This window comes from Sinocyclocheilus anshuiensis, unplaced genomic scaffold, assembly GCF_001515605.1.
Source record: "Sinocyclocheilus anshuiensis isolate Anshui unplaced genomic scaffold, SAMN03320099.WGS_v1.1 scaffold537, whole genome shotgun sequence".
In the NCBI taxonomy this organism is placed as follows: domain Eukaryota; kingdom Metazoa; phylum Chordata; class Actinopteri; order Cypriniformes; family Cyprinidae; genus Sinocyclocheilus; species Sinocyclocheilus anshuiensis.
This window is the reverse complement of record NW_015539854.1, coordinates 140431-151735: the sequence shown is the minus strand read 5'-3', so window position 1 is coordinate 151735 and position 11305 is coordinate 140431. Positions and strand designations below refer to the sequence as shown.

Below are 11305 nucleotides of genomic sequence, written 5' to 3'. Positions count from 1 at the left end.
TGCTCAAAACTCGCGTTTGAATCATCAGTGGCAAATTCTTTAAATATAAAAAACTTACTTACAGTCGAGAGTCAGAACAGCCGGCATTGTAGTCTACTCTCCCAAAAAGAATATCTCTTTGGATTTGAGACTTTAGTCTTTGCAACTTTACAGATCTTCTTTATGCACCAAGAGCTTGTAAACACTCCAAAGAGAAAGGAAAAATTGAAATTGCATCATATGACCCCTTTAACAAAACTAACATATGTAGACCCTGCTGGGGCCCATATTGTGTTAAAAGTCAAAATAATTTAAAGGATTTTTTAAATTTGAGCATTAACGTTGAGTGGAAAATATGAGGATCCATTGTAAGATAATTTGCAGCAACAACATTCTATTAATATTATTCCCACTTTTACATAACAGAACAATTTTCCAACTAATTAACTGCTGGTAAATCTCATCTCTGTGGAAGGCAATTCCCAACAGACTTCATTAATACAGCAACAAACACACTGAGTAATCAACAACACATTTAGCTTAAAAGCGTTCTTCTGCGCATCTAACTAATGCAAAACATTTAATCACTGGCTTTTATCAGCTAATGCCAGATGCTTTTATATATTTATATGTTCTACCCATAAATGGTTGTGTAGAGAAAGGAAAATAATACTGTCCTATCTTTTTTGAGTACAATGTGTCCAACTGCAGCAGGAAATGCTTGTTTAATGCGTAGATAAATACATTACAGTCATATCAATTGTTTTGTAATGGACTTTTTGGATCTTTATGCTTGATAGCTCTAAAAACATGGCAGATGCAGATACACGTGTGCTCTACCTAAAGAGTTACCATGGTATTTGACTGAACATTAAGTTTCTTACCCTCTTGACCGCCTGTATTGATCCAGTCTGGATTTACAATACTTGCAATAGCGAAGATATCTGCCGCGAGAAAGAGACATCCTGAAATAATGGTGAGTTTATCCATTTTCATACCTCAGTCTGTGAACTACAAATGAGTTTAGGGCTATTAGATGTTTGGGATTGTATGAGATGGATGCAACTTTCACTCCCTCTTTTCAGAGGGAACCTCATGGAGATGCTCTTCATGCAGTTCTAGAAGACAACATCTGAATGTCAGTTGAGGGATTATGATGCAAACACCAGCAGTATGACATTCAGCATTGAACATCATCCCATTATAAAACATTACCCCTCGCGAACTCCACTAACAACAGCCTGAAAGGCGAGACCATACTTTAGCACGGCTGTGAGGAAAATCCCAAGTATTCCTATGTGTTACATCCGTGTTGGATCTTCCCTCTTGAATTATGGATATCATTGAAAGAGGAAAACGATTCCACAACGCACGAGTCTGTTATCGGATATTCTAGCAAATGTCGGGCTGTATCGATAACTACAGTTGTCCTTCTTGTCCTACGTTCTTCCGCGTTTCAATTTGAACTAATATACCGTAAAACAGCGTACGCGAACCTTTCAAAACATAACCCTGCTCGCGAGATGTTTTCCCTTTGTAAGGAATAACGGAGGGGGCAGGAGAACATGACGCAGCATGTGACGTCACCAACCTGCCTTTGACAGTTCTGTGCTCTCACTGGAACGTCACTGAACAAAATAGTTTCTTCAAAATAGCTTAAAGGGATCATATGATGTTGCTAAAAATAACATTATTTTGTGTATTTGGTGTAATGAAATGTGTGTATGCGGTTTAAGGTTCAAAAAACATTATTTTCCACATACTGTACATTATTGTTTCTCCTCTATGCCCCGCCTGATTTGAGACTTTAGTCTTTGCAACTTTATAGATCTTCTTTATGCACCAAGAGCTTGTAAGTTCTTGAGCTTCTAAAGTAGCTTGAGTTCCAGCATTGAAGCCCATTCATTTCAGTTCTTCTCAAGGACACTGACTCGCTGGTAAATTGAAGACATTTTTTGACATTTTAACGCAGTTCATTAGTTTGCGTTATATTTAAAGGGATAGTTCACCCAAAAATTCAAATTTGATGTTTATCTGCTTAACCAAACAGTATTTATATCATATTTTACCTCTAATACACCACTATGTCCAACTGTCTTTGGGCGCGCGCACGGCATCCGGTGCGTGAGGTGTGTGCGCGCTCTGGCGTAGTTATTAATGTAATATTATCGTTAGATAATAGACAGTTATACTATAATTGCAGTTAGATAACGTGAGAAACATCTTAATAGCGACCATAACCAAATGCTAATTGTCATATTTTTACGTTTTTAGTTTTTCTGCATTATTTTTCTCCCTGTAGGATGTCGAATGAGTTTCAATGAAGACTGCCCATTCAAGGAATAGAATAAAGAGTTTCGCTGAATGCAGTTGGTTGCCTTGTGTTTATAAACATTATTTTAATATTTTTTTATTGTTAAATTTTGTATTTGCTTGCCTTTTTTAATATTTACTTATGATGTAGGCTTACGTGAATATAAAATAACACTGGGATGTGAATAATTAACCTTTTTAAATTTGACATTTAAAAAATCGAAACTTATAAAAATCGAGTGTTTGATAATGTCTAAATATATATTAGGATGCAAACCCGAAAAATAAACCTGGACTAGAGCTATAGGCTACATTACACAGCCCATACGGGCATCTAGTGGTTAAATCATGGCATTACATATTAATATTATTTTTCTGGCCATCAATGCCTTTAATTTGCCTCTTTGCACTTGCATTTAAAAACGTTTTCTATTTTAACCCTAAATACTACACTAATTGTAATAGAACTACTAAGCATATTAGAAAATATTATATTTTAAATGGTTATTAATGGATCATAATTATTGCACATATTTAGTACCAAAAATCTCCTCAAAATATTAAATAGAACTGAACTAAAATATAGTAGTTATTTAATTGATTCAAATTTACACTGGTCACATCTGACTGACAAGGAGTGTGAGAACATATTAATTCTGTCTCTTAATGAAAACGTCCTGCAAGAGCGACTTCTTCCAACGATCCATGAGTGATGATCCGTGCATTTTCCAGCATGGTGGAGCACCATGTCACAAAGCAAGAGTGATAAAGGAGTTGCTCGAAGATCATTACAGTGAAATTTTGGATCCGTGGTCAGGCAACTCCCCGGATCTCAATCCCATAGAGAACCTGTGGTCAGTCCTCAAAAGGCGAGTGGACAAGCAGAAGCCCGCAAATTTTGATAAACTCCGAGAACTAATAAGGCAAGAATGGATCTCTGGTCCACATGGACAGCAAAGATGAGCTAAACGCACTGCAATGTGGCATATGGTATCCAACTAACTGTGAGGGCAAATGTATGTTACACAATTAGATTCTAGAGAATGTACAACATGTGCCTTTTCACACATGCATAATTTCACAAGGACAATTATATCTGATTTTGGTTTGGTATATAGTAAGTGTCCTTGTGTTTAATCATTAACTTATAGCAAATACATATTTTTATTTCACAAAGAGGAAGTAAAACTAATGCCATTTTAATAGTCTGATACCATAATAATCTAAGTAAGATAAGCAGACTGTTACGATAAATACACAAAGTATGATTCTGTCTCCAAAGACAATGTCTTCTCCGATATTATTTCATGACCAGAATCTGACAACATCAGTAAAACGGTTTACTGAAGTCTAACGGTTTACAAATTCAAGCTATCAGGTGTTAAATGTTGTTCACTTTCTTTATGAAGTCATCCACTAGATCCGTTAGCTGTTTCATGTCAGCCTCATCTTCACGAATGACTTCCTTCAGCTTACCAAACCTTTTAAGCTGCTCATTGCAGTGTTTCTAAAAAAGAAAGATGTTTTTGTTTACAGGTAAATTCTACACCAGTATAAAAGTGAACATTTCAGACAAAGAATGGGAGGTTATGTAAAGAATAATTTTTATTAGTTATTTTGGCTACAAATCACATTCTATCTGCTTTAAATCAGAAAGTGCAGCAAGATAATTAAAAATTAATAAAAGTTGCAGTTGATAGATCTCGGTGTTCAAAATCTTCCAGCTCATGTAGCACATATAAAGTCGAGATGTTTCTGGTAATTGCGAGCAAAAGCATCACATACTTCAACTGCACACAGGTGATTTGCTGCGGAATTGAGGACATCAGTCAGATTCTTGGACACCATGCGGTTCTCCTCATTAGTCTCCTGCACGACCACGTGATACCTGATGGAGAAGTTCAGATACATGTAAAAGAAGATGAACAGGTGGCGCATTAAGAATGAAGTGGATGTTCAGATGCTCACTGTTGTTGGGCAGCTTTGAGTTCCTCCTCGGATTCCTCGAATCCCTGCATCACGTTCTTTTCCAAACGCTTCTTGTGAGCTTCAACGGAGTCCACCTCAGCTGCCCACTTCTCCTCCTCTTGTGCCATTTCCTACACACAGCATAACTAATTCAATCACATGTGCTGAGTGACCATTTCAAATGTGTCACTTCTGAAAATCAATAAAAAAGCCCATGAATTCAGTGAACATACAGGCTGATATTTTTAGCAGGTTTAACATCAGAAATGCTAATGCATTGTACCTGCATGTCATGCTCAAGCTGTTGGTCGACTCTGCGAACCTGTTCCTTTAGATGCTTGATGTCATTCTGCTTATCAAAGATGTTGGACTTCACCTAATAAACAGTTGGAATGGTGATATGCACTACAACTATTTACAACATGTTACAATGTGAACACCATAAATTAAACACTGTTATAATTCATAATCCTTTGGCATAAATGAGTGGAATTCATTGCGAGCTGCTCTGAAACTGTGGGACTGTAGAACATGAAATTGTGCTGCATTTGACTTGCAGCGCTCAAGCAAGAGTGTGATTCCTGTTCCATCCACAAATTTAATACCATTAATGCTTAAAAGATAAATTACAAGAGGACGAATGGAAGTCTCGCACCTGTTCAACAGTCTCTTCCAAACTTAACTTCACATTGGTGAGTCTGCTGTATTCATCCTCCACATCTACCATCATGTTCTTCAGAGGGTTCTAACAGAGTTAAGAAAAGAATAATTAAAGTCCTTAATCGTTACAAAAATGAAGCCTCTTTGATGGACAGCTGTAGCGACGGTACCTGTATCTGTGTCTTGTACTGCGTGATGGTTGTGGCGCTGTAATCTGCTCTGATTTCAAAGTCATGACCGCAGGCGTTCTCTGCAGACTGCGGGATGAGCTTCAGCTTACGACCCAGTTTATTATACTCAGCAACCATCATCTCCGCCTGCAACAAAATGAGAAAAATTCTATTGTTTACACGTGTTAGACAGCATGTTAACAGCTAGATGGATCCAACTGATTTTTTGAACCTTAGAATTATTAATAGAAACCAAGCAATTGTCATCAAATCTTTGAAAGACATTCATTCTATTTGATACTGTAAGATCTAGTTCTACTTTGCTTTCTTGAGCCACTAATTTCTTCGGTTATAGTTTCTGCTGGTTTATCTATCATCTTTTTCAGATTTATGTACACGGCAAGTAAAAACAAACTGGTTGGTCACTTTACGTCAGATGCATTGTATCTTCCTCGTTTAACCCTTATGCTGCACTGAAGTTCTTTTACCGAATTTGTTCGATCAAAAAAAATGACCAGCCTTTTTTAAAATTGCTTGTAAATGTCTCATTATGCTATATTAACAACAAATCTCAGATTTTCCAAAGAGGCCATAGAGAGGAGTTTGAATGAGAGTAAAGTAATGTAAATGACACCATAAGTCACATGACAATATGGTACTATGTCCGGTTTTCAATCGTACTACACATATTCGTACTATATAGAACTTTTTTTTTTTTTAATGGTCACTAAGGCAGTACTTAAACAAATTATGAAAACTATTCAAACAGTATGTGATTTCAGATCAACTGGCTGGGACATCTGTAAATCCCTGACCTTCTCTTTGGCTTTGGACAGGTTGACCTCCTCGTTCCACACCAGCTGCTCCGCCTCCTCTAGACTCTGGTTTAGGCTGTGAACGGTCTGCTGCAGTTCATTCCTCTCTCTGTTAATACGCTCAATATCAGCTGGAGTGAACTTCTGATTCTCCAGGATGTGCTGCAGCCTCGTCCTCTCCTGCTTCAGACCCTCCAGCTGCATATCTGCACAAAGAACAGGGAAATTAAGCAACTGAACTCAACGTCAAGGCATTTGCATCTGCATCTTGTAATCTCTCTCACCAGCAGCCTCGAGCTCCTCAGCTAGTACAGCAGCTTTATTCTCCAGTCCAGTTTTATGAGCCTCTAGAGTACAACGATAGTTCTGCAGCTTCTGCAGATCAGCCTGCAATCTGAGCTTCTCTGTCCTCTTCCCTGCTAAACGATCCTGTCAACATACACGTAGTCCACACATTAGTGTAAACTCCTTTCTTTGTATATGTAAGACCTTAAATGTCCTATGTCACATCTACCCTAGTACTCACAATACATAATTTTTTTTCTTTGTTATATCTGGGATCATATACATTTTTGGCATTTCATGAAGGTGTTTGAGAGAAGCCCAGCAGGTGTAATTCACAGGGTTGACTGACTTGACTATTATTTTAAAATTAGTAGATTCTGGTAAGTAGTAATCCTCATTAGAAATGACAAGGAAACACATGTACAGACTCACAGTTTGGCTTTCTCTTTCAAGTCTCTCCACATGCTCCATCAGCATTGCATGTTTCTCTTGCAGGGACTGTAACAGCGCCTCATCCACATTGTACAGCTTCCCTGAGAGAATTCAGAAAATGTATTAACCATGAAACTGTATTTTGCATTAGTTATAAAAAAAATATATTTTGTAAGATCGGGGTTATTAAAAACATAAGACATATTTTTGGTTTTAGTGGCTAAATGCAAGGTTTATACTTTATACCACACGGAATGCTGTAGAAAAGCAATGTGACACATCTGGGAGTAACGGATTATCAAAAAAGAAAAAATACAGGGCGATGACTTATCGCATCGGTTGTTGATTGGATTTTGAGACGTGGGTGGGTGATGCACTCAAAAGTGGAGCAAGATTAACACAAGTTTGCAGAGTTTATATAACATGCAGTTAGAAAATACTTTAACGGTTTAAATTTAAACTAAAATTTGGTACATAACAGGTGTTAAAGGATAGTCCACCCAAAAATTCTGCCATCAATTCCTCACCCTCAAGTTGTTACAGGCATGCATTAGTTTAGTTTTTCTGCTGCTGAGATGACATTTTGAAGAATATTGGTAACCAAACAGCTGCTGGTTCCCACTGACTTCCATAGTATCAGGGAATATTGAGTGAACTACTATATTTAATTTAAGTTGTTCAAAAAGTAAAAAAAAAAAAAAAGTCCCCCCCCCATCCAAATAAGCCCAGTTTACAGTTTTGACCATCGCACTGCAACATGACTTACTTAGTTTATTAACATAGTCGGCATCCTCATCATCAAATGTATCTGCTCCCTGCATGAACTTGTTGTAGGTGTCAGAGCAGTACTCCATCAACAGCTACAGAGTTAACACAGCACATATACACAAATTTGGCAAATGTGTGATATCTACAATTCAGAGTAAAATATACAAAATGACTGCTGAAACGGTCAATGCTGACTTTGTCTCATTAGATACCTTGTTGTACTCGGCCCCATCTTCTATATCACACGGTTCATCTGAGAAGTCAGAGAACAGCAGGCTCTGCTCTCTCAGACCACCGAAGAGCTGCAGAGACCAAATCTACATGTCAGGCAATGCTACAATGTTTCCTATTGCATGTAACTGGTTGCTTACTTCCCCAAGACAAAATAGCCCACTCCATGTCCAAAGCAATTAGAACCTATTTTAATCAATCAATCAATGCTGTCTACACTGGATGAGTAACTGACAGTAAATGGAAGCCTGTTTGATTTCTGACATACACTTTCATTAAAAATACTTTTATTCAGCAAGGACTCATTAAATTGATTAAAAGTGACAGTAAAGACATTTGTAATGTTTCAAAATATTTGTATTTCAAATAAATGCTGCTCATTTGAACTTTCTATTCTTCAAACAATCATTACATATTAAATATATTAAAACAGAAAAAGTCATTTTAAATTGTAACAGTATTTCACAATATAACTTTTTTTTTTTTTTTTTTTTACTATATTTCCAATCAAATAAATGCAGCATTGGTGAGCATAAGTGAATTTTGAAAACCAAAAACCTCAACCCCAAACTTTTGAATTAGTGTACATTTATGAACATTTGCTTTGACATCCTAGAGAGCCTCAAACGGTTCCGCCCCATGTAGACTGTGAGATAAGGATTTGAACGAACCCTTAACCCCAAGTATGAGCAATAGTGAAAGTGACACTGACTGGCCATAATTAATTAATAGGTTTCCCTTATATCATAACAGTTTTATATACAGATTATAGATCACATAACCCTGTTAAAGGTCTGGATAAGTCACCTTGACTGCGTCGATGAGCCAGATAAGAGCTCCAAGAGCCTGAGGCCAGGTGTGAGGAGCACCGATGGAGTACATGGAGCTTTTTGAGAGCGCAAACGGGTATCTGAAACGAAACCATAACCATATCTTAGTGACTAAGACAGATTACAGGATGGTTAATCAAAACGTGTTTGACATCAGACTACTATATTTTAACTGATTCGTAAAGCATGTATTAATGCATTAATATAGTTGTGCTTTGTTCTTTCATATTGTCATTACCCCAGATCTTTGAGCATTTTTGGGATCTCCTCCTCCACTTTGGCAGTGGGCATCTGAAAGGATGGTTCCAGTAAAGTGTAGATGAATTCAAATATCTTTAAAAACTCTTTTGTGGATGGAGACTGGAGAGACTTCACTGTGACGCTGCCTGGAAAGCCTCGCTCCACCAAGAACTAGAAATAACGAGAAAACATACTCATTGTAACCAGGGTTTTGGTCCAATTAATTTTTTATTTTTCTTGCTGCTCATGATTACAGGATAGTTTTTTTGACTGCCTAATAAAATATAATTTTCTAACTGAAATTTATACATTTAGAGCTGAAAATAACCAGAGCAATTTATGCTTACTATGTTTAAAAATCCATTTATGGTGAAAGCCCTGTGAAACTCCCATGAACCTTCTATAGCGGTGTTATTTTAATAGCATTAATATACTATTACAGTTTTTGTTCAATTTTGAATTAGATTTTTTTTATATATTAGTTAAAATTTTAGACATTTTGTTGGGTTTTTAGTCAATATCGTTTTTTTTATTATTATTTCAAGAATTTATCCACGTTATTCTTGTCATAAGAGTGGAAGCGGCCATTTGTCATTTTTATGGGACTGGCTTCCGGTGTCATCTGCGTCCAGCTATTTTTAGCTGAACAAAACAGCTCGTTTGGCTGCTTGACATTGCAAATTGGTGTTTCTTACCTTATTATTTTAATGTATTATCTTAATTATGAACACTGGTTTGTAGTACAAACAGTTTTACCGTTTACTGCACGTTATTCTTCTCGTTATTTCCCTATAGCGGCTAATGAACAGGAAGTCTCGCCCATAGGCTTACTTCCGCGTTGAAGAATAAGGTGGATAAGTGCATCTATAAAATTTGAAGCTTTCAAATTTCAAGGTAAATCTGGCCAATTCACATCCAGTAAAAAATAAAAAATAAAAAGACACATTAAAATTATTTTTGTGCTGTACTGAACCCTGCAATATTCTTAAATGTACACAATTTCATACTTCACAAAGCTGCTTGATACACTGTTGGACAAAAGCTTTGTCATGTAGGGGTCTTGGGTCCTTCATCTTCTCTGGGCCCCCGTAAGCCCCAAACATGCTGTTCCTCTGGCCACCTAGCCCGATGCCTCTGTGGTGAGGTACAGAGAAGTGAAGACATACATGATTAACTAATTAAGATTTAAGAAAACGCTGTATGGCATCATTAAGGATTATAATGCACAATGACAAATCACAAAATCATGATCATGCAACATTTGTTTAACTTTCACTGTCAGACTCACTTTCCAAAAAAGCTTGTTCGTCTCTCAGATGTGGTAGACTGAGGTTTAGGTATGTTCAGCTTGCCAAAGACATTATCCTTACTGTAATTAAATCAAAAGTAAATATGTTATATATTGTAACATAACTCATGTATCCTGCTGAAAGCATTTTAGGACAACAAAACCACATCAATGTGTACTCAACATACTCTCAAGTCATATAATAGAAAAAACAGATGGGATGTACTTTTGAGGGGTGGCGTTAACCAGACTCGTCCTTTGGTCTGTCACACGCATGGGCATCTCAGAATATCTACTGCTGGGTCGCCGACTCATTTTGACCTTTATAAACACCCCCTTCACACATAGGACAGATAAATGACATTATTACCTTATTATACTGATAACATTCAAGATTCGAGAGAGCTTTAACTATTGTCTATTAACTATAGCATGAATGTGTAAAAACAAAAGTACGCAGATACACTAAATACTTGACATTTTTCAAAGCAAAACTATACTGTAATTATACTGTGCCTAATATGTTAGCAATATAAATGTGTAGCTTGTTTACACGTGTGGAAAATAAGCAATAAACACACACACACACACAGAGAGAGAGAGAGAGAGAGAAACGCCAACAACCATCTAAAACTCTCGAGACATAAACAAATAACAAATATTACAAAATAACGTTACATTAAATTGTGTTAATTGAATAACGAATGAAGTAACATTACTTGTGTTAGTAACGAAATAAATTAGAATTTTGCACCGAACAATACCTCCGATATAAACTTCAGCTGATGGACGATTCTCGGGTTATAAAAACTACACTCCAGAAATGTATATCAGCATACTAAATGTATAAGGTTGTAAAGTACACTACAGTGGGATATACATGTACTGCGCTATACTGGTATATTCTTCCGTCGATACTTCGGTTGGATTTTTAAAAAATTCCGCGAACGCTGTTCAACGGATATCTCGGATTACGTCACCGCCTCCGTTTGAGCGGCTGAGCGCCGTACTGCCACCTGCTGGTGAGGCGGAGACTGCGCTGTGCATCAAGAAGTTCAGTATACAATAAACATACTTTTAGGATTTAGTGTCAATTTTGCACCTAACCCAGTGGTTTAACTTGAACTTTTCGCTTTAAAACATTCGTTACTATACATAACTAAATGAATTACTATGTCCACAATATATGTAAACCGTATTATTATTCAACATAAATGCACAGATTACAAAAAATATCTACTGATAATCCAACGACTATAAAAGATAATTTAACCCAGTGGTTCCCAAACTGGTGGGGCGGCTGCCGTGGCAAGGCTGAGGGATAAT

At 36.9% G+C, this 11305-nt stretch overlaps 2 protein-coding genes across 2 annotated transcripts in view; both read right to left on the bottom strand.

The window, feature by feature from the left end:
- Nucleotides 1-1546, bottom strand: part of mosmob (modulator of smoothened b) — a 5050-nt gene extending 3504 nt beyond the window's left edge. The window contains exon 1 of the mRNA XM_016481136.1: nucleotides 864-1546. Coding sequence (XP_016336622.1) covers nucleotides 864-975 — 112 coding nt within the window. The 5' untranslated portion in view covers nucleotides 976-1546. The remainder of the gene's footprint in view (nucleotides 1-863) is intronic.
- Nucleotides 1547-3546: 2000 nt separating this feature from the next.
- On the bottom strand, nucleotides 3547-10959 carry LOC107684779 (kinetochore protein NDC80 homolog). The gene is made up of 17 exons (XM_016481135.1): nucleotides 10744-10959; nucleotides 10206-10315; nucleotides 9980-10060; nucleotides 9699-9825; nucleotides 8690-8862; nucleotides 8429-8531; nucleotides 7603-7692; nucleotides 7389-7482; nucleotides 6623-6723; nucleotides 6190-6334; nucleotides 5906-6111; nucleotides 5091-5237; nucleotides 4916-5005; nucleotides 4544-4636; nucleotides 4261-4391; nucleotides 4078-4180; nucleotides 3547-3799 (listed from the first exon to the last, which is right to left on the bottom strand). The coding sequence occupies exons 2-17, from the start codon at nucleotides 10292-10294 to the stop codon at nucleotides 3674-3676; spliced, it is 1899 nt and encodes a 632-aa protein (XP_016336621.1). The 5' UTR covers nucleotides 10295-10315; nucleotides 10744-10959; the 3' UTR covers nucleotides 3547-3673.
- Nucleotides 10960-11305: the final 346 nt, after the last annotated feature.

What these genes read in the sequence shown, in the direction of transcription:
- LOC107684779 (XM_016481135.1), bottom strand. Translation starts at nt 10,294, where the DNA reads ATGAGTCGGCGACCCAGCAGTAGATATTCTGAGATGCCCATGCGTGTG. An exon ending in CGAACAAGCTTTTTTGGAAA is followed by an intron (nt 9,826 to 9,979) that starts GTGAGTCTGACA and finishes ACCTCACCACAG; the next exon opens with AGGCATCGGGCTAGGTGGCC. An exon ending in CGACTATGTTAATAAACTAA is followed by an intron (nt 6,724 to 7,388) that starts GTAAGTCATGTT and finishes GAATTCTCTCAG; the next exon opens with GGAAGCTGTACAATGTGGAT.